Source organism: Bidens hawaiensis, unplaced genomic scaffold, assembly GCF_021521415.1.
Source record: "Bidens hawaiensis isolate Kalapana, Puna unplaced genomic scaffold, B.hawaiensis_p1.1 tig00033838_1, whole genome shotgun sequence".
Classification (NCBI taxonomy): Eukaryota; Viridiplantae; Streptophyta; class Magnoliopsida; order Asterales; family Asteraceae; genus Bidens; species Bidens hawaiensis.
Window position 1 is genome coordinate 115,602 of NW_027495817.1, and position 21,760 is coordinate 137,361.

The following is a 21,760-nucleotide window of genomic DNA, read 5'->3' on the forward strand; positions in this document are numbered from 1 at the left end:
AAAAACAAAAAAAACGGGCATATAGTCGTTATAAACCGGTTTTTTTATAAACCGGTTAACCGGTTTTTCCATAACCGGTTAATAAAAAAACCGGTTTTTCCATTAACCGGTTCGTTAACCGGTTTTGGATCTAGAACTTGTAACCGAAAGATGAACCGGCGGTTTCTAAACCGGTCAAACCGGTTTTTAAAAAACCGGTTTTCGTAAAAACCGGTTTCCGGTTTAAACCGGTAAACCGGTTCCCCAACCGGTTTTTTTTGGCCATCTCTAGATACCATGTTACCATAAAATATTTTAGTCTTTTAGTATGAAAGATTGATATAGCGTATAGATATTTATATCAGTGATACTTGTTACCATAAAATATTTATAAATCTGAAGTAAATATTTTTATTATCTTTTTCCTTATAGATGCCTTAGAGGTGACATTTATATACATAAGTTGCGGTAGAGATAAAAAAAAATCAGTTCGGTTGGTTTGACAATAACCGGTAATTATCTTTCTTTTGCCCCTAGCTTGTAATGAATTTGCACATCTGTGATTGGTGAATATTTTTCAATGGAGATCATAATGATTTTTTGGATGTGAACGAAACTAAAATAACCATAAGATACCAAACTAAACCGGACGATTCCAACTACCTGACCCGAATCGTTCAAAAAACTTTCTAACCGGGCGAAACGGATCTTTGACTTTATGTGAACCGGCCAGTTCCACGAAACATTCTTTTTAAAATTTTTAGTGGCCCAATAAGAAACTGTTTCCAACGCAATTCAATACTAATTTCAATCGGAATAGGATTGAAAAGAAAATTTAATATTGTGCATCTATGCATTGTAAAGTTGGAGGTTAGAGTTTATACAACAAGCACTTCTTGAATGTACATATCATGAACATGCACGGTTTCTCTATGCATTAAAGAGTATGGATGAGTTAGTTTCATTGAAATTGAATTATGTTGGTTATTTACTTATTTTGGTTACTGATAGGTTATTTCATTTTATTCACAACCGTAAAACCATTATATGTCTATAAAATGTGTGAATTCCTCATTGAAACATACGTCTATAAAATAAATTTCAAATGGCATGAACACAGAGAAAATAATTTCTAAACAAAGGGCAAAATTAGGGTAAGAAACTAAAAATTGATGATATGAATTGGCAAGTAACGGATGATTGATTGCATGATTGCATTGAGACATATACACGCCTGGAACGGAAGGAGCAACGACCGGCACATTAACGATCGGTGCCGGTACGGTCGATGGATAGTTCGTCGCCTAATCAACTTCGGATTTGTCAACAGGGATTCCGATTAAAGCAGATTTACACTATGGATCAATTTAAGTTTATGTTGTACGAATTGTCGTAGAAGAAGAAGAAGATTTTGCAAAAACAGCATACATCCGATCACCAAAAGCAATGCAATGCAAACACCGATCCAACACCCCAACCATACTCTCGAAATTCTCCATAATATCTTTTCGAATTGGTTAATTCCTGAGAATAAGATTCCTGCGTCGTACGTTATCCGTATTTCATTTGATGTGTGAATGTTTATATATAGTTACGGTCAGAGAGGAGGCGACGGTTTGATGGCGGTTACTGAATGTTTATATATAATTACGGTCAGAGAGGAAGCGACGGTTGGATGGCGGTTACTGATCATGTAGAGCGTCGCGACTGTTTGTATAGAAAAGAACAGAATAACCGTGGCTCCATTTAATGATAAATGATGATGGAAATATCTGGTTAAATATAAAAAAATACAAAAGTAGGTTATTTTTGGAATATTGGCCTCATATAATCCCAACTACGGCCAATTGGCATATATAAGGACCAACTATCGAAATGGCAAAATAAAATCCTAACTACGCATGTGGGTGGAAAATTAACGGGAAGTTAACCTTTCGTTAGCTTTTGTGACGTGGCGGCTGACGTGTCTTTTAACCACACTGACAGGGAGCTGACTGGGACCATGAGTTGTCATTAATTACAATAATAATAATAATAATAATATTAATAATAATAATAATAAATCCACCCATCACTCTCTCGTCACTCTCTCTCCGGTCACCATCTCACCATCTCCGACCACCATCATCATCTGCTTTGACCACCGTCGTAAGCCCCGTCCACCCATCACCACCGTCTTCATACATCATCACCACCTCTTCCTCAACCATCTTCGTACACCTTCACCATCACACCGGAACCCTCTCGCCGGAGCTTTTTACACACTCGTCGTTGCAGCAGCTAACCCTAGTGAACAACCAGTTTTGGTGGGTTCAAATTTCGGCAAGCTGGGGGCGAAATAGCTAGTTAATACTTGTTGATTTAAGTAACAATGATATCCATAGGTTTTTTACCCAAGTTCATGGGTTGGATGCTGGGTCTATCGGAGTTATCGTTGGAGAATAATAAGTTTTCTGGCGGAATTGAACCCTAGATCTGGTAATGGTGGTCGGCTCATACGGATGCCAAATATCTGGTGCGACGGCTTGTTGCAGGCGATGGGGAGAAAAGGGTGTAGTGAAGGTACGATGGATGTTGTGTGGTTGTGGTGGTGGTGGTGGCAGATGAGCGGTGGTGTTGAAGTGATAGTGGTAAGTGGTGGTGGTGGTGTTGGCCGGATTTAATGGTAGACTCCGGATTTAATGGTTGGCCGGATTTATGAGATCTTGAATCATCTTGAAATCAAAATTTTGAAATTGGTTTGGGGTTTGGTGAAGCCGTGTTGGGTAATGGAGAAGTAGTGTTGAGCTGTTAAAATACATCAAGCTCTAATTTCTTTGATAGACAACTCAGCAGCTCCGTCAGCATCCCAGTCAGCGGCGCAATGAAAAGTCAGCGACCACGTCATCAAAAACTAACGGAAGGTTAACTTCCCGTTAATTTTCCACCCACATGCGTAGTTGGGATTACATTTTGCCATTTCGATAGTTGGTCCTTATATTTGCCAATGGGTCATAGTTTGGATTATATGAGGCCAATATTCCTTATTTTTATCCTCCCAATTCTAATTGTATTTATTAGAATATGTGTATATATATATGTATATATATATACATATATATAGGGGAGGGTTATACTAAAAAGAAGTAGTTTTTTAGGAAGACTAGGAATAAATCATAGTCATTGGATCATGTTAATCAATGGTTGAGATTTAAAATTACCAAAAACTGACATAGTTTCCTAGAATTATTCTTTTACCATAAGTTTTAATTACAAATGTCAAAAATCTATTGGTTCTTACCATTCATAGGAAACTCTTTATTCTTATTTGAACCATTTTCTATATATATATATATATATAAATATATATATATATATAAAGATTAATCTCTCTCACCCATTACCACCACCTGCCACCAACCAACCTCCACCACCACTGCCTCCGCCTATCATCGCCATATTTGCAACATTCTAGTGACCACCATTGCTATCTTCTTTTAAGGCCCTATAAATTCATACGCAAACTCTCCCAATTTCAATCAATTACAATAATTTGAGTCTCCACAAACCCTACCTTTGCAACACAAATCGATCACATTCAATTCTCCTACACTACCTATCGTCATCGACACGCCACTGGACATACGCCATAACCTTCACCACGGATGGTTAATGGAGCCGACTCAGCAAGGTTTTTAGCACCGATGAGTCATGATTGCAAAGTCTGCTTTTCAACCAAATCAGATTTTTGAATCCCCCAATTGCAAAATCACCACGGATGGTGTCATGGCTCACTTTTACTTAAATCCTCGCCCCCCCATAATTTCATCTCATTATTTATTTGTTATGAATCGTCATACAACAGCAAACCAAACCCTAATCTGATCGAGAAGCAGAGGGAAGTCTATGGTTGCCAATGCACGCAAGCCCTTGTCCCATAGACAAACTGAATCTACACGTTCTTGCCGGAGATGATGGTGGTTGGAGGAGGCTGGTTGTTGGTGGGTTGGTGGTAATGGGTGAAAGAAATGGAGAGAGACGTGTGTGTGTGAGAGAGAGAGATATTATATATATATATAATTATTGTTAATTTTAATTATTATAATATTTTGTTAATTTAAATTTTTTTTTTTGAAAACTTTTTTTTAAACAATTAGGTCACCAATTTGTCCTTATGTGTAAGACACATGATCAAAGTTAACGAGAAAAACTAATTGGGTTACGACCAAAGGAAACGGTGCAGCATTTGAAAACATAAAGTACAAACTAGGTCAGTTTAAAAGATAAAGGATAACCGTTAAAATTGGGTGCAAAGATAGAGGACATTATGTAATTCTGTCTAAAATAAAAACAAGATAAAAACACATAGTAAAGCAGAATTTATGAACTAAAAGACCATGTGTATATGCATAGTCAAAACTCATATCAATTCATGCTACCGATAATAGATGTATACAAAGACAGTCTCAACATATTAGAGAGGAGACAAAGAAGAAAACCCAATTAATATACATCGATATAGGGGTGTAGAGCTCATTTTGTATATTAAGTCTTTTGTATTTGTTAGTTAACTTAATGTTGTATTAAGCGTGCTTTCGTTTGTCTTGCTTGTATATTTGGGCCCGAGGCCTTGTAACAAGAGCCCATTGAGTCGTAAATAATGAAGAAGGCATGGCATGACTTCACCTATAAACGGTGAAGCATGCACATGCAATATCAATCTTTTACAAAATCTCTCTCTCTCTCTCTCTCTCTCTCTCTCTCTCTCTAACCTTATCCTCTCAACCATTCCATACTTTCCTTTTCTAGCAAATAACACAAACAAACTACAAGATCAGAGATCTAGCACGATTGTATGTGATTTCCGCTACCCTACAACTTAGATTGATCCAAGAACGTGTTGTAAGATCCGGTTTAGGGACCCACAAGGGGTGTTCTTCGGGTTTGTTTTTCGGCTTTCGGTTTCTCAGGTCGGGTTCTTCAGGTTTCGAAATTTTAATTTTAGACCTGAAAACCCAACCCAAATCTCTTACGGTTTTTTCAGGTCTGGGTTATTTGGGTTCTGGGTTTTTTTGGGTTGGGTTAATAGGGTTTTGGGTATCTAAGAAACAAAAAGAAAATAAAATAGTAAAGAAAAGCTACAACGCGAAAATTAAAATAACATATTCTTCTTTACTCGTTACTTAAATAATCAAATTATAAATAAACAAATCAGGTAAAGCAACATTTTCTTCTATTATAGATGTTATTAGAAAGAAAATATATATAAAGAATATATAATCAATCATAATAGGTGGAATAGGAATAAGTGGAATGTTTAGAGTGTTCCGTATACGGTGTGCATATATAATAATATCAAGTTTTTAAACAAATAGTTTATTCGGGTTTAGCCGAAACCTAGAAATCAGACCCAAGAACCAACCCGAATTACTTTGGTCCGGGTTCGGGTTGGCATTTTTTTCGGGTTCAGGTTTTTCGAGTCGGGTTAGTTTGAGTTAGGGTTTGGGTTTTCTAGAGTTGAGTTTCGGGTAAAAGTGACAACCTTACATTCTGCATTGATACTTGATAGTGCAAATTTAGTTGAGTTTCTTTTAACACCGAGTCATGCACACTAGAACTGGTGACATGTTTCTAAACAGGAGTACTCCTTTTTAAGTAAACCTAGATATAGTGACAAGTAATCATGGTCTTTTACAAATGTACGAATGAAGATGCATGACTACGATAGAAGGTTTTAAGTGCTTTAGTGGGAGCTTTAATTTGCCGGCCACCACCATTTCAATATAACCCAACAACTATAACGGAACAAACAGTGAAAATATTAGTCATCAAATGAGATGGCACAATCCCATCGACTCTTAGAATCCAGCTATTATTTTACTTCCACGTGCCTCTTAATTTGTCCACCAAGTGAAATAGTGAATTATGTACTTTACATTATAACGGGGAGAGACTTTTGTAAGTAGCACAATAAAGTTCGATCTCTGTATGTGGTTTTTTTTTGGCGGCAGGTTAAGATGCCACAAGATATGCTTGTTGTTAGTGAACTCATGTTCATATTTTATAGATCCAAAGGGTCCAATACGATCTTCCTTGTATCAAATAGGCATTAATCAGAAAAAACAAAGATGCAACATTGATTGATGCTCAAAGACTCAAAGTTAAGACATGATATTAGCACTAGCTAGCGGTTAGGGGCGTAGAAGCCACCCCCCCCCCCCCCCGGTTACTTTGCTCAGTAGTGTATATTTACGCAGTTTCATTCTAAAGTTTTTATACGCAGTCGTCCGAAAATTTTGAGCCCCGCTCGTTTTTGTCAAAAGTAGGCTCAATTTTATACTAATATTCCCAAACGTGTAGGGCGAATCCGGCCAAGTGGAGAGGTTGGGGGAAGGTCTTGTTGTAGGTCCCGAGACTGAACCCGATAAACGAAGGATTTGTTCTTGATAAACGTTCGAGACGGGTGCGCTAAATCAAATGATTGAGTAAATAATAAACGGATAATATAATAAGAAGCGATCTCGTTATCGATTGAAAGACATTAAATATATGATAAACGAACTGACCCTACCCAAGGTGAGCTCCCGTTGGTGGGTGATTTACACCATACAACACACACTAAAATGTGACATAACCTATTTATAGCAACAACACAAATAGGCTAGAAGATCTCCTCCCCATTGAAGCTAAACTTGTGCATCGAAGTTCTCGTCTCGTAACCGGATTTCACGCTCACTTTATTTGTTTGATCATAATATATTTAACGGGTTTCGTCCTTTTGATATCATAAATTATATTTTTGGCCTTACAATCACCCCTTTGACTTGTGATATTAATTATTATTATTATTGTTATTGTTATTATTATTATTATTATTATGCGGCCCTACTTGCGGTGCGCGCATATAATGTATATATGTGTGAACCCTCAATGGGCAAAAGTGAAACTGCACTAATTTTGACGTTATTTTACTAATCTCGTGAAAATAACGTTAAAAGTGGCGGAAGGTTAATCAGGCATCATGTGGTGGCGTTGATAGCCGAAAGACAAGGGTACATGCACCAATCAGCCGGTGTCCCGATGGTTGAGTGTTATGTGCCTTGTGTCCAAGGCTTGATGCAAAACTACTATCGAGCCGGGGGTCTCACCGGAAGCAGCCTATCTATTCCTACTGGGTAGACGTAAGGCTGTCTACGTCTTACCCTCCTCAGACCCTACCATAGCTTTGCTATTTGTGGGATATACTAAGTATAGATTATTATTATTATTATTATTATTATTATTATTATTTTATGAAAAATCTGATCCATACTGACTTTTTTTGGTCAACCCGAAGAATAAACGACTTATACCGCATGAACCAGCTCCACATGATTAGATGAAGGCTTAGACATAATAGATAGATCCAGTAGGCTTACTGACATTTGTAGGCCTATACTCCATATTTTGTATTTCTAAGCCCAGCTACTAGACACAATATTTAGGCCCAGCCTTAGCCTAGTTCATTTTAAAACTCATATTAGGGCGAGAAAAAAAGACGGAACTATGTTTTAGTTTCAGCCGCCATCACCACTTAGACCATCGCCGGAAAATCGGTCACCGGAGAACCCGTCGGAGACATCACCGCTGTCAGCCACTTTCATCCTTCAAAACCACTCACAACCACTAAGTACCACCTTCTTCATTCCGGCAACACCACTTCCACCAGATCAGTGATAGCCGCTCCTTCACGCCGCCACTCATTATGGCCTCTGTTGGAAAACCGATTGTCAGTGATTCTGCCGGAAAATCGATCTCCAGAGATCCGGCCACCATTCTCCGCCCTTCTTCATCGTAAACATATGGTAACCGGTCACCCTTGTCGGAAACCCGTACTCAGCCCCCTGGAGCGTCCATTCTTCAACATCGAAAACATGCTCCAATGGGTAGCAATCAAACACCGTCATCATCATCACATACCAAGAGACCAACCTGTCGAAAACGCCAACAGCCGCCGGTCTCCACTGCCAGAAAAACGAGCCCCGAGCAGTCACTCCTCAAACACCACCTTAACCAAGCTGCCACTGTCACTAACCCACCGGTGACTCACTATCCGACCTCCCGTAACAAACATAGATAATTGACACTCATGTCGGAGTTTGATGTACATCTCCAATCTCTAGAATCGTCGCCGGAGAAGAGCCCTAGGCTCGCTAGGATTTCAGCGCATTGCGGAACGGTCCAAAAAACGCCAGATCTACAATGGCGAACTTCTAGCACGACTATTTCCAACTTTATTTCCAAGATATTCAAATTTTATTTTCTAAACTTCAACGTGATCTCTTCGATTGTGGGTACCGAGGAGTCTGCCTACAACAAGGGTGGAACCATTTTGGATGGGCACTTGATTGTGAAGGAGGTAACTTCATGGATCAAGAATCGTAAGAAGACGTGTATGTTGTTCAAAGTCGATTTGATAAGGCCTTTGATTCTGTCAACTGGGGGTATCTTGATCCCATTATATATGATGCAAATGGGGTTCGGGGTCAAGTGGAGGTCTTGGGTTTCTTCTTGTTTTTCATCAGGAAGAGCTTCCGTTCTATAGAAAATTTTTCTATAGATTCTGGATTTTTCGGTGTTCGATTTTTTTCTAACATCAAAGTTTTCGGGTCGGATGGGTCGGGTCGGTCATTCGGCCAAATATGTAAAATGCAATATCATCACCATAACAAAAGTACATCATCACCGTTAAAATAAAAAACAAGTCATATTAAATAAAAAAAGTTTACATATTATAATTGTTCTCTACACGTTTTCATGTATTGAAAACGAATCATAATATCTTCGATTGCGACTTTCAGAAAGACTCATTTTCAATATAACAGATGCAAACATCATTCACATAACCGCTACCCATCTGATTAGTTAGAATATTTTATAAAAATGATGATAGAGGAAATCCAAAGGAGTACATCCTTATGGGTAAAAAAGTATGGGCGACGAGAGAGGAACTTGATTGGTCAAGTTTTTGTAATTTTACATTTTAAAAAAATTTGAAGTTTGGTGTTGCATGTTCCTCTGTTTGAAGCTTCTTGCTGGGTATTGGATTTTTTTAATAATATTTTAGCCTTTAAAAAAATAAAAATAACCATGATGAATGATGAAGACCATTAAACAAAATACTCCTCTATATATATTATTATAATAAAAACAATAGTTGTCTAGAGATATATTTTAGGGAAAATTCTTAAAATAGCTCATATATATAACATGAAGAAGAAGATGACGATGATGATTTTGAAGAAAAGAAAATCTTGCCGGTGTAGACGGATAATAGTTAAATCATGTTGGACGGAATTTAAATAAATATTACCGTAGTAGACGGAATTTGAATAAATCCAACTTATAAGAAGAAATACAAAAATCTCGTCTCTTAAGAACAAATGTTTCTGAAATGCGTCTCCTAAGACGAAATTTAAAAAGCATTTTCCTAGAATTTGAAAATATGTACAGCCCAAGTAGGAAACATAAAAAAACAGTCTTGGGAGACTGTCTTTTATGAAGAAAAGTTAAGAAATAATATGATCTGCTCCCTTAATATTTTTAAAAAACTTGGCTTTTTCTATCAACATTTATCATATTTGGTCGACTCCCTACATATTTTTAAGAGTTTAGCATGCTTCATCATAATTAATATATTCTCTCAATGTATCTCCCAAATACAATTTTTTGGAAATAATCAACAATTTTGGGCTATTTTGACTATTTTGAAAAATTTCCCTATATTTTATGAATTTAGAGAAATTGACAAAACTCATCATACCATCTACTTCTCCATGAGTGCTCTAAAATTAAATGGCACGTACTCAAAATAGCACAAAAACGACATTGTTGTCTCTCTGTAAAATTCAAGTTTTTGTTATTTCACCGGCGAACGGTGAAATGTTTGCGGAGATTTCATGATACTTGGTTCGTTCGTTGAAAAAGAATGGGTTCGCTCGTTAAATCATACCTTTAAGTTATATATAAAACAGAATATATGGACCGGGTTCAACCGAATCCGAAGACTTGTAAATGGCGGAGTGGCTTCGCCACTGGGTTCGCCAACCTTCGAGTTGGATTTAAAACGAGGGGTCAAACAAGGTGATCCTTTTAACTCCTTTCCTCTTTATCATTGCTATGGAAGGCTTGAACGTTGCTATGAAATAGGCGGTGAACAGTAATATATTCAAAGGGGTGAAACTTTACATGACAGATAAGCCTTGTTGACTATATTTAGCATAAAGTCAATGTCTTTTTCTAACAGGGTGTTAGTATATGTGGGTGAGCTGGAATGTGCTAATGAAAACAACATAGTACTAAAATATCATTTATGACAACATCTTTGCCAATCAAATTCCGTATATAGGTGTTCTTATCTAGATCTTGTTCATAACACACGGGAAAACCACCAATTTAAGGTATTTTCAAATCGTATAATCAAATACCATTTTAGTTATTAATGTCATCATTGTACGTACAGGATAACAACGTGTGATCTTGATGACTACAAGTACTGGTTTGGTTTCATCAGGTGAGCCAAATGATGCAAACCCGCAGCAGTCACCACCGTCCATTTCTAATAACCATCAACCACCGGCACCAAACACCGAAGGCGTAAACAATCTGTCACCGTCATTACCCCCACTGCCACCACCACCACTCACTTCTACATCAAGCTTTCCACGATCAACACCAGTTACACCACAACTCAATCTTCCTTGTGCCGATCTACTTGCTGGTATGTTTTAGTGTTTCACTATAACATGGAATCTTTGTCTCGCAATTTGTAACACTTTTATTTTTGGTGATTATTATTCTGTAGTTTATTACTGCCCTTTTAAATAGCTCAATACCATTTTTTATGATTTATAATTAGGGGTAATTGCATATTCCCCTCCTTCTAAAACTTTTTAAATGTATATATACCTAACCCAAATATTCAATTGCATATTTCCCCCTTCTTAATTTTAAAATTACAAAATTTACCCATTTTAATTTTTTTTAATTAAAAATAGTTGATGTAATAACTAATTTACCCTTACTTTAGTATGCTTTTAACCAAAAACCCACGAAAATAACCCCCACTCCCGGCTAAAAATACCTAAACCCTAAACCCCAAACCCTAACCTTAAACCCCAAACCCCAACTAAATAAACCTAAACCTAACCCCCCCCCCCCCCGGCTAAAAAAAACCTACCCCCACCCAAGGGATAAAAATAACTAAGAGCATTCTCATCCAACCCCTTATTTTATGTGACGGGTGTTTTTATAATTTAGAGAGTGATTCAGGGTGTTGTGAGTTTTTATATTTTAGAGAAAGTAGTGATTTTTCTGTATATTTGAATCCCCTATAATTTTTTAATATATTTTGAAATAACCCCAAAAATCTAACCATAAAAGGTAAACTAAACCCGAAGGCTACACCAATTTTTTTTTAACGGGGGATGATAGGTAAATATTTTGTGTTTTTTACTTTTTTAAAATTTGATTTTATTTTTGTTTTATGATTTTTTGTTTATCTTTTTTAATTTTTTTAGGGGTTTTTGGAGTGGTTCAAAATTAGAGAAGTTAAGAAATGACAATTTTGTCAATATAAAATTTCATTAAAGGATGGGTAAATATGCAATTGAATGTATTAGTTGGGTAAATATGCAATTAAACATGATTTAGAGGGGAAATATACAATTGATCCTTATAATTATAGTGATTGGTGACGACCCTTCTCTAAAATGAAAAAATAAATAAATATTTGTCTTGCTCTCTAGTAGGAAATACACCTTTTTTTTTCGAACTATGACTTTATAAACAACACCGAACAATCAAAAGCAGCTTTCACAAACGGAGAGAACCCACCAACAAAATAAAGAAAAGAGCTACATGAAAGAAAAATCACACCACTTTGACTGATCTATATTCCTATTTTTTTATCTATACTTGAACCAAATAAATCCGAGCGATTTATTTCTCCAATCAAATCTTCCATCTTCACCTATCTTCTCGTTTCTCGCCTTCCAAATACTCCAACACGCAATAATCGCTTTCCCGTGAGCGCCTTCTTTTCAACTATTCCAAGATCAACATACTTATAAAGATCTAACACGTCTCTTGCCGTAAAACCAAAGATGGGAGGAACTTTGCACCAACAACTGATATGTTCACCGCCAAGATCAAACACCCGGTGGTGATATGGTCCACCGTCTCGTAAACTGAATCACATAAAGCACACTGACAATCATCCACCGCAATGTTTCTTTTAACAAGAGCGTCCTTTGTTGGAATTCTGTTCATTTCCACTCCCCAAATATGAATTTGGCATTTCATCGGTACCCATTTGCTCCATTTCAATATATAACCGTTGTTGAAATCCTTGTTCTTCTCTAACAGCGTCTTCACCGAGCACATGCGCTTGAAAAAAATATGTATTTTGATTTTAATTTTTCCACTCATAAATGTTTATTTATGTTTGCGTAGATAGTATAAAACAAGTAACCAATAAGATAAAATTAATAACGTAGATAGAGATAATTACTCTACCTATAAACAAGATCCGATAGAACCCTAAAGATTTTGCTTGATATAGGGTCATAAATGAACTTGGAACTAGAATGGATAAAAAAATGAAATGGACAATGACATATAATAGAATAGTTTATTAATTTATTACTATTCCATTGTCTTCTTTAGTTAACCTATGAAAATGAAACAAATCATTAGTTTATCATGTTTGGTCTGCATGAAAGTATATGGAAATAAAATATAAATGATAAAAATATACATGCCTCAAAATAAAGAAATTTATCAAATAAAAAACAGTATGGCAGCACTGGTCAAGCGATGGTGGAGGTGGCGACGACAGTGGTGGTGGTTGCGGCAGAGGTGGTGGTGGTTCTGGTCATGTGGTTGTGTCAAGGAAAGTAGGGTGAAAGAGAATAAAAACTGGGGTGTATGAATGGTTTTAATGTGCTTAGAGGGATGGAATTTTCTAGTGTGATCGGTGATTATATTCTACACTAAAACCCTCTTTTTTCATTCACTCACAATGGTTATCTAGAAAACTAGGGGGTGAATAGTTTTCCTTTGATATTAAACCAATTTTAGTGAGCTAATGACTTTGTTAAACTCTTTTCACAACTTATAATAACAAACACAAATAAGTAAAGGTTCAAGTGAATGTTAACTAATTCACTCTAAGTCTTCTCCCCGATCCACCAATCAAGAGTTTTCTTCACTAGTCGTCTCCCTAAAATGGTAGGGATCACCAATACAATCGTCTCAATCTTCAAAGGAAGTGATCACCTTCTTCACTAAGCATACCAAGTACTTAGATTTATAATTCTTCTTAATCTTACTATGTCAAGATAATGAGTCTTCTCCTAATAACTAAATAACTTTATATCAAGATAGGGTTCCCAACCTAATACAAAACAATAGTATATCAAAATAGTGTGTTTCCCTCTCACATCATCAACGAAAATGATGAATCCTCACTTGTCAAAACACTAGAAAAGCTTCTAGTGTTGACCCCTAAAAATACAAGTAATATGGTTGGATTGATAGCTTAGAAAAGCTCTTCTTTTTGTTTTACACTTTGGTCTCTTTTCTTGTTAATTAAAGCTTTATTAGAATTGAATATTAGAAGAGATTAACCTTGAAGGGTGTGGGTAAATGTTGTAGAGCAAAGGGCTGAAGTTAAATAAATCTTCTATTTATATCTAAGATGTGAGATGGAAGGATACTTGGTTGGACGCCCGACAGTCAATCCCACGGTCACTTCTAGCTACCGTGGATGCCCAGTATACTTCACATTGGGTTTGGAAATGTGAACTTTATGTGTGGCCATTGTCTTCACTTTTAACTTATTTTGGTTGACTAACACATGTGAGAAGTCATCTTAATCTCTTCTCATTTCTTTATACAACACAACCCAAATATGTCAACAATTTGGTTAAATATACTTTATCATCTTCATCCAAAACTTCAATCATTCCCTTCTAAGAGTTTGACTTGCCCATTTGGTGAAGGTTGTTGTTCAATGCATGGTTTGAATGAAAGATAAACCCAAAGAGTAGGCTTGTAAACGAATCGAACGTTCGGTGAACTATTCGTGAACCGTTCGACGGGAAGTTCGTTTATTTAATAAACGAACGAAGATGAACAAAAAATTTGTGTTCGTTTAATTAAACAAACGAACATGAACACATGTTCCGTTCATTCATTTATGTTCATGAACGTTCTTTTATGTATTAGTAGAAAATAATTAAATATTATCTGGATTGGTCATCTGAGTAAAAGTTTTATATTTGTTAATTTGTGTTTATTTAAGTGTTTTCATTTAAGTTCGTTTATATTTGTGTTCATTTACATTTGGTCATACATGTTCGTTTATCTTTGTTCAGTTATGTTCGTTTAGATTCTTAACAAACAAACACAAATGTCCATTTTTACATAAACGAACATGAACATAAATATTTGTTCGATTAAGTGTCCATATTCTTTTAAAGTTAAATGAACGAACACGAATATGCCCTTGTTCATTTTCATTTGATTCGTTTACCAGCTTTCATTATTCACATTGATGAATACATCGGTCTCAATCTCTAGACTCTGCTGATTTTATTTGTGTTCGTTTGTGTTCGTGAACCGTTCGTGAACACATTAATTTCCTTAATGAACGAACATGAACATAAAATCTCGTTCGGTAAGTGTTCGTTAACCGTTCGTGAACACATTATTTTCTTAACGAACGAACATGAACAAGGCCTTGTTCGTGTTCGTTCGGTTCGTTTACAGCCCTAGCAAAGAGGAATAAGTCTTTCAAATAATTTTTGAAATTCAAATATTATATATTTAAACAATTCTGTTTAAAAATATTTTATAAACTTATTCTAAGTTTATAAAAACTAGCAACCTAACTTGACTAAGTTGTTGACTGATCTGCAATGGATTAGTCTTGTGATTTCTTTATCGAAGATGTAGAGAACTTGATTTAACACATTTTAGATTTGGACTTGATAATTTCTCTAATCTTTGATCTTAGTCTTAATTAGTATTTGTTGCTTATTTGTGACTAATGATGATCAATCAGGTGTCAAGGGACATGTGTGTGAAATGGTAACTGAAATTTTTTATAATGATGATTTGGTCATAAAAAGAGGAAACTGATTATTTGATTCGATTAGGCATACACACGAAAGACATAAATACCATTTTCTCTTAAAAACATATTATAATTAGTGTTAGTTATTCCAAGATTGGCATTTTTATTGTATGCAATTGATTATACATGATCAATGGTCCATTCGCCCTAAGAGAGAGATTTCTAATATATTATATATGTATGTAGGGGTTGGATCAAATACAAACTAAAAAATCATGCAAAGTGTACGAATTGAAGGGCATGCAATTTTTTGGCAGTGACATTTTTTTAATTAAATGGTTCGTCTCTTTCAAAGCAATCGATCATTTTGTAACACCTAATTAATTAATCGATCAATTGAAGAAAAGAAATTATTATGAAACTATAAATACATAATCAATTGAAGTGTGAATTAAACCAATCAATTTTGTTTGCCAATCAATTGTGTGTGTAAAGCTTCTTGAACCAACTCTGATTTTTGCAAATGACTATTTAAAGAAGAAGTCTTATAGTGTAGTGTAATTAATCGTATAAGTATTGTAATTACGTTGGTTCAGCATAGTGTCCAGATACTATAATTACACTACGCTATACACATTATAAGTATTGTAATTAAGTTGGTTCAGCATAGTGTCCAGATACTATAATTACACTACACTATACACATTATAAGTATAGTGTATTACTTGTATTAGTAGTGTAATTACATTGGTTCAAGAAGCTTTGCAAACATAACATAATGTGCGGATACTATAATTACAATACACTATAAGTATAATGTAGTGTAATTACATTGGTTCTAAGAAGCTTTGCAAACATAACAAAGTGTACGAATACTATAATTACCCTGCAAAATAATTCCAATACACTATCTCAAATAAAATCACTTACCGATAAAGCAATCTAAGGTGTTGCTTGTTTTTCTAAAAAAATGTCTACGCATGCTCTTTTGTCTGCGCCGTGCTGACCATGCGCAGACATTGTCATCTGTAGAGTGTTTGTTTTTTTGAAGACGTTTTATTAAAAACGTTTGCGCGAACTCTTCTTGGTGCAGACTTGGCTCATTCACTTCTAAAATCTTCTAATATCTGTAGGGGGCTAAGCACCACCACTGTCCACCACCACAACCCACCACCCACCGTCCGCCACCACCACCACCATTCGCCACCCCCAGGTCCGCCACCATCACCGTCGTCTACCACCACCATTCGGCACCACCACCACCCACTGTCCGCCATCACCTCCGTCTACCACCATTCGCCACCACCACCGTCTACCACCATTTGCCACCACCACCGTCCACCATCCGCGACCGTCCACCGTCGACCACCTACCACCACTGTCCACCACTATCACTGTTCACCATCATCCACCACCACCACCTCCGTCATTACCCCTATCACCGTTCAGCTCCACCGTCCACCACCACCACCCACTGCCACATTCCGTACACTACCACCAATTTGTTATAGATGTTAAAAAACAACACAGTCTTCTTCTTGTAGACTGCAGAGGTTTGGTCCACTTCTTCTTCTACAGATGTCTGCATATGTGGTCCGCGGACTACAGATATTTTACTCTTGAAAAAACAAGCATCGACTAAATCAATCCTAAATTGTTTTATGTAGATTGAAGTTCCATTTTGCAATATCGTCAATCTTTGTTCAATTCATGGATAGTAGAAGGTTTAATCGAAAAGTCACAATGTATGAATTGTTGATTGTTTGTTTAATTTATGGTTGAGATGGTGATCGTTTGAGGATTTCGCTTTTTTAATTTGCTTAACTAATTGAACATATATATATATATATATATATATATATATATATATATATATATATCAATCTAGTGTCATTTGGTTTAATCTACGAACCAGGTTTGCATAATAGAAGTTGAGTTTAATTACCAAATTGTCACCACCGGAATTCTTGCGTTTATTCAATTCGTGCATAATTGCACTACTCGTGTATATAATTACACTATTTGATTAGCACGGTTAGCACAACTATTTAGTTTGCACATTACCTATACATGTATATCCAATACAAGAACTGCAATTGTCAGTTGGCATGCCCACCTATTCAGTTGGTACATTTGTAGAATAATATATAGATTTGGCTCCACGATAAAAATATTGAAGTATCGGCATTAATAATTTGTTATTCTCCATACTTTAGAACAACATATTTCACTTATCCTATGGAATTATTATTTTTCAGGAAGAAACGACTACAACAATATATGTGTTCCTCTATATAATGCTTCAATCAGTGGAGATTGGAAATCTGCAAATAGGATCTTAAGTGCACGAAAAGAGCTGGTACGGTTTAGCATCACCGAGACTCATGAAACTGCACTTCATATTGCAGCATCAACTCAAAACACTGAGTTTGTGGAAGAACTTGTGAAAATAATGGAGGAGGAGGACCTGGAGCTTCAAAATAAAAATGGTAACACAGCCCTCAGTTTGGCAGCTATAGCTGGGAACCAGAAATTGAGTCAGCTTATGGTGGATAAGAATGATAGATTACTAACCATCCCAGGTAGTGAAGGAATGATGCCACTATACACGGCTGTTTTATTTCGTAACTATGACACTGTGAAATATCTGTACGAGAAGTCTAATAAAATGACCGGTGAAAATTGGACAAGTCAGAATCGAGGTTGGGTCCTATTGAAATGCATCGAGGCTGATCTTTTTGGTAAGTATCAATGGTCATTTCGCTCTTCTCTAAGAGCATTCTCAATTCGTTCTCATCTCTATCTCTATAATTACATTAAAAAACACTAAATTTCTGATTTTCAATTAAATAATATTTTTTATACTTTTATCATTACAATTTCCCTCTCCTCTACTCATAACCAATTTCAACAAATATTAAAAAATAAATTGAGGCATACAAATTTTCTCTAAATTTTCAAAAAATCACTAGCTTTTCTTTCTCCTTCATTCACAACCACGCATAATCCTATCTTATAATTTACAAAATCCTCACACAAAAATTTAAGAATGGGTTAAGAATGCTTTAACCTTCCTATTCCCTAAAGCGGTGAGAGAAAGCCGCATTTTGCACTTTCCTTCCTTTCCCTAATGGGTGGGGCGGTGTTTGATATTTTTATTGACAGAAGAACATTAGCTAGTTGTTGATTATTATTTTGTATATTTAGGGATGGTAATGGGTCAGGTTTAGGTGTTCTCAAACCCATACCTAATTATTAAAGCCAGCTTTAAACCCGTCGGATTTTAATCGGGTAATTATCCATCGGGTTTCGGGTTTTCCCATAGAGTTTCAGGTTTCCTATCGGGTTTTGACAAAATACCCGTTGTGTATATGCAGCCCAAAATTCGTCGGGTTTCTATTGAATTTTGAAAAAATATAACTAATCGATTGCAAACAATGATTACCATAAAAATGAAATGTCTCAAATAATTGTCATAAACAATTTTTGACAAATAATATATGTAGAACATACTATATATATATATATATATATATAGGGTGAGTATCCTAAGAGAACCTTTTGAAATTGTGAGAAACCACATGATTCTGATTCATTACGTTAATACATTTACGGATCTAGTTCTATTGGTATGATTCACAATTAGATCTCTGATTACGTTAACTATGTGTATACGAGTGTGTAATTGGACAATGTAACGAGACACAAGACCCATAATCAATAACTGTTGTTTAGAAATAAACTTACAGGGTATGTATAGACGATGAGCCTCATTCATTAGACAGGCCTAGTGAATGAGCTCTCATTCATTAACATACTTTAATCCTGTTCGCTAAACATAGCGAATAAGCACACTTGTCCTCTCATTCGTTAATAACTTATAACGAATGAGGATACATTAATGAAAGGGACACATTCGTTATTAGCTACTCTAATGAATGTATCTAACATTTAACAAATGTGACTTGGCGAATGTAATACAATTACCAAAATACCCTTAATACATTATTTCTAATTGGACAATGTAACGAGACACATTCGTTCTTTGTAGGATTGATAAACGTTATCAAATCCTCATCAGAAATAACAGATTTTTTTGATGGTTTTTCTTTAACATGAGAATCTTTTGAACCTTTTGAACCATAAATTGCCTCTTCAAACTCATGTGGTTCACAAAGAATATGATTGTCTCAAGAGATATTCTTATTCTTGTGAATCATGTGTGGTTCATCAACTTCTTCAATTAAACCATCACAATCACTTTCAGTAAAAACATATTTACTTTTAATATGAGGTATCGGAATCAATTCTTCATTGACAGGTTTCACAGTTTCAACTTTTTCCTCAAGATTTACTTCATTCACAGTAACAATAGGATTAACAACCGATGAAGTATCAGTTTCAACCTTTTATGAGCTACTGTTTCTAGAACACTAGTATAATCATTGTGAAACGGAGGAGGGATTTCAACAAATCCCAAACCTACTTTTCCATTCTTTTGTTGATTATTGTTAACCTCAATGATTCATTTAAAAGAAATGAAGAATCTCTGAATTTACCAATTTTATTCTTCATTCCAAAATCTCATTTTCCAATTTTGTGATATTGGTTCTTAGTTTAAGAATTTCTTAGAATTGATTCTCAATTATGATTAACTTAATAGCCACTTCTGCTTTAAGATCGTGATTACTATCAGACAAAGCTTTGATTTTCTTAGTTGATTTTTCTTAAGTTTTAACAGCTTGTCTATAGTTATCACGAACTATGGTTAACTCACGAACCAACTAATGATTGTGGTGTTGTGATGACTCCGGTTTATACTTTAGTTCACAACCACTACAAAAATAAGTAACTATTAGGGACTAACGTATCAGGGACTGATATTTCAGTCTCAAATACATAGTTTTTGGGACTGATTTTCAGTTGCTAGGAACATTGGGGACTGATTTTTATGCAATAATTTTTGTGACTAATAATCTGTCGCCAATGATTAGGCACCTTTTTAAGGCTAAATTTCAGTCGCAAAATACGTGTGCGCCAGATAGCTTTTTGGAGGCAAATATACTGGCTACTGAATTTCAGTCTCAAGTATATTCTCTCTATAATGAGAAGCAACGGAAATGTGCTGGAGACTGATATTTAGTCACTAATATAGAGGAAGTGCATTAGGGATTGAATATTAGACCTTAGTATTATCAAACGAACCAAATTAGAAATTGATATTCAGTCTTGAATGCCTATTGATAAAGAAAATGATTAGTAACTAATTTTCAGTATCAAATTGTATTAATTAATTAAATTCTACTATTTGATGGTTAAAACATAGTATATACACCAACGGTGATGAACAATCATCAAACATAGCAAATTAAAACTTGATTATCAAAAAAAAAAAGAAAGAAAAAAAATTGTCAGATACATACATGTTCAAACAAAAGCCAATGTTTTATTAATTTTGTATAATATGAATTAAAACACAAATAATAAAATGCAATTTAATTGACGACCTTTTGTAACTCTTTGTTCTTTTAGTTTTTTACGAACAAAAAAGTGCTCGGCGGTTTTGCTAACGAACTCAAGGTCCTAACTCCCAAATGAAGTATAAATTATAATTTTTTTTTTCATATAAAGAACTCCAAAATTATTTAAAGTAACAATCTTTATTTATTAATCTATTGCCAATAGTTTAAAGTAAGAGATAAACTTGGTGTTTCATGTGACTCAAGTTCGATTTCTACTCTCAGCATTTAGTTTCAGCAGAGGCACATGGTGATGATGGGAGACTAGGCTAGTAAGTGGTTTTCATTAGTTGGATCCTTGAACTAAACGAGTTTTATCTCACCCCGCACAGTCGTGCTTTCGGGAGAGTGTTCACGGGTGTTGGCCTTAGGTGAGAGCTTTTCCCGGATCGAAAGACGAGTGTATCCCGATGAGGTGAATTTAGCCGGTAGCCAAATATTTGGAGGATTCGTTGGCCGTTAAAAAAATCTAAATAATCTATTGTTTTTAATTTTGAGTCTTTCACAACTAATATATATATATATGTGTGTGTGTGTGTGTGATTAGGTTTGTTTCAGAAGTGTTTCTTAGTGTGAGTAGTGCGAGAAGTAATTACAACCAATCATAATTTTTCTTTTATTTATGATTTATTTTAATAGGAGGAGCATCTTACTAAAAAGTTATTTTTCATATATGGCAAGTAACTTATGTGTGGGATAAGTTACATATTTTTTGTTTTTAATTTTAATATTTTTATAATATAACTAGTTTCATTTACCATAAAATAATCGATCTTCATAATTCCAATTTATCAACAAATATAACTAAGTTACAAACTATTTTTTCTTTAATATTGTTTACTTTTTGTATTTTTAATTTATGATTAATTCGTTCATTTTAATTTTTCAAACTTAACCAAATTTAGGAAGATTTTCAACTTTGTACTAAAATCATAAAATCACATACACAGTACATAAATTATCATACACAAGATACAATTTACACATACAATTCGAAATGCCACCTCCATAGTGTATACATGAACCTACACATGATAAAATTTACACATACAGAATTAGAAATGCCACCTACATAGTACATACATGAACTTACATAACTACATACGATAAAATTTACATATACACAATTCGAAATATCAGGTACATTGTACATTTATGGGCCTAC

At 35.2% G+C, this 21,760-nt stretch overlaps 1 protein-coding gene across 1 annotated transcript in view; it reads left to right on the top strand.

The window, feature by feature from the left end:
• Positions 1–10,479: 10,479 nt before the first annotated feature.
• LOC143585417 (uncharacterized) overlaps positions 10,480–21,760 on the top strand; it is a 28,141-nt gene continuing 16,860 nt past the window's right edge. Inside the window, exons 1-2 of the mRNA XM_077067211.1 lie at positions 10,480–10,717; positions 17,335–17,817. Coding sequence (XP_076923326.1) covers positions 10,480–10,717; positions 17,335–17,817 — 721 coding nt within the window. The remainder of the gene's footprint in view (positions 10,718–17,334; positions 17,818–21,760) is intronic.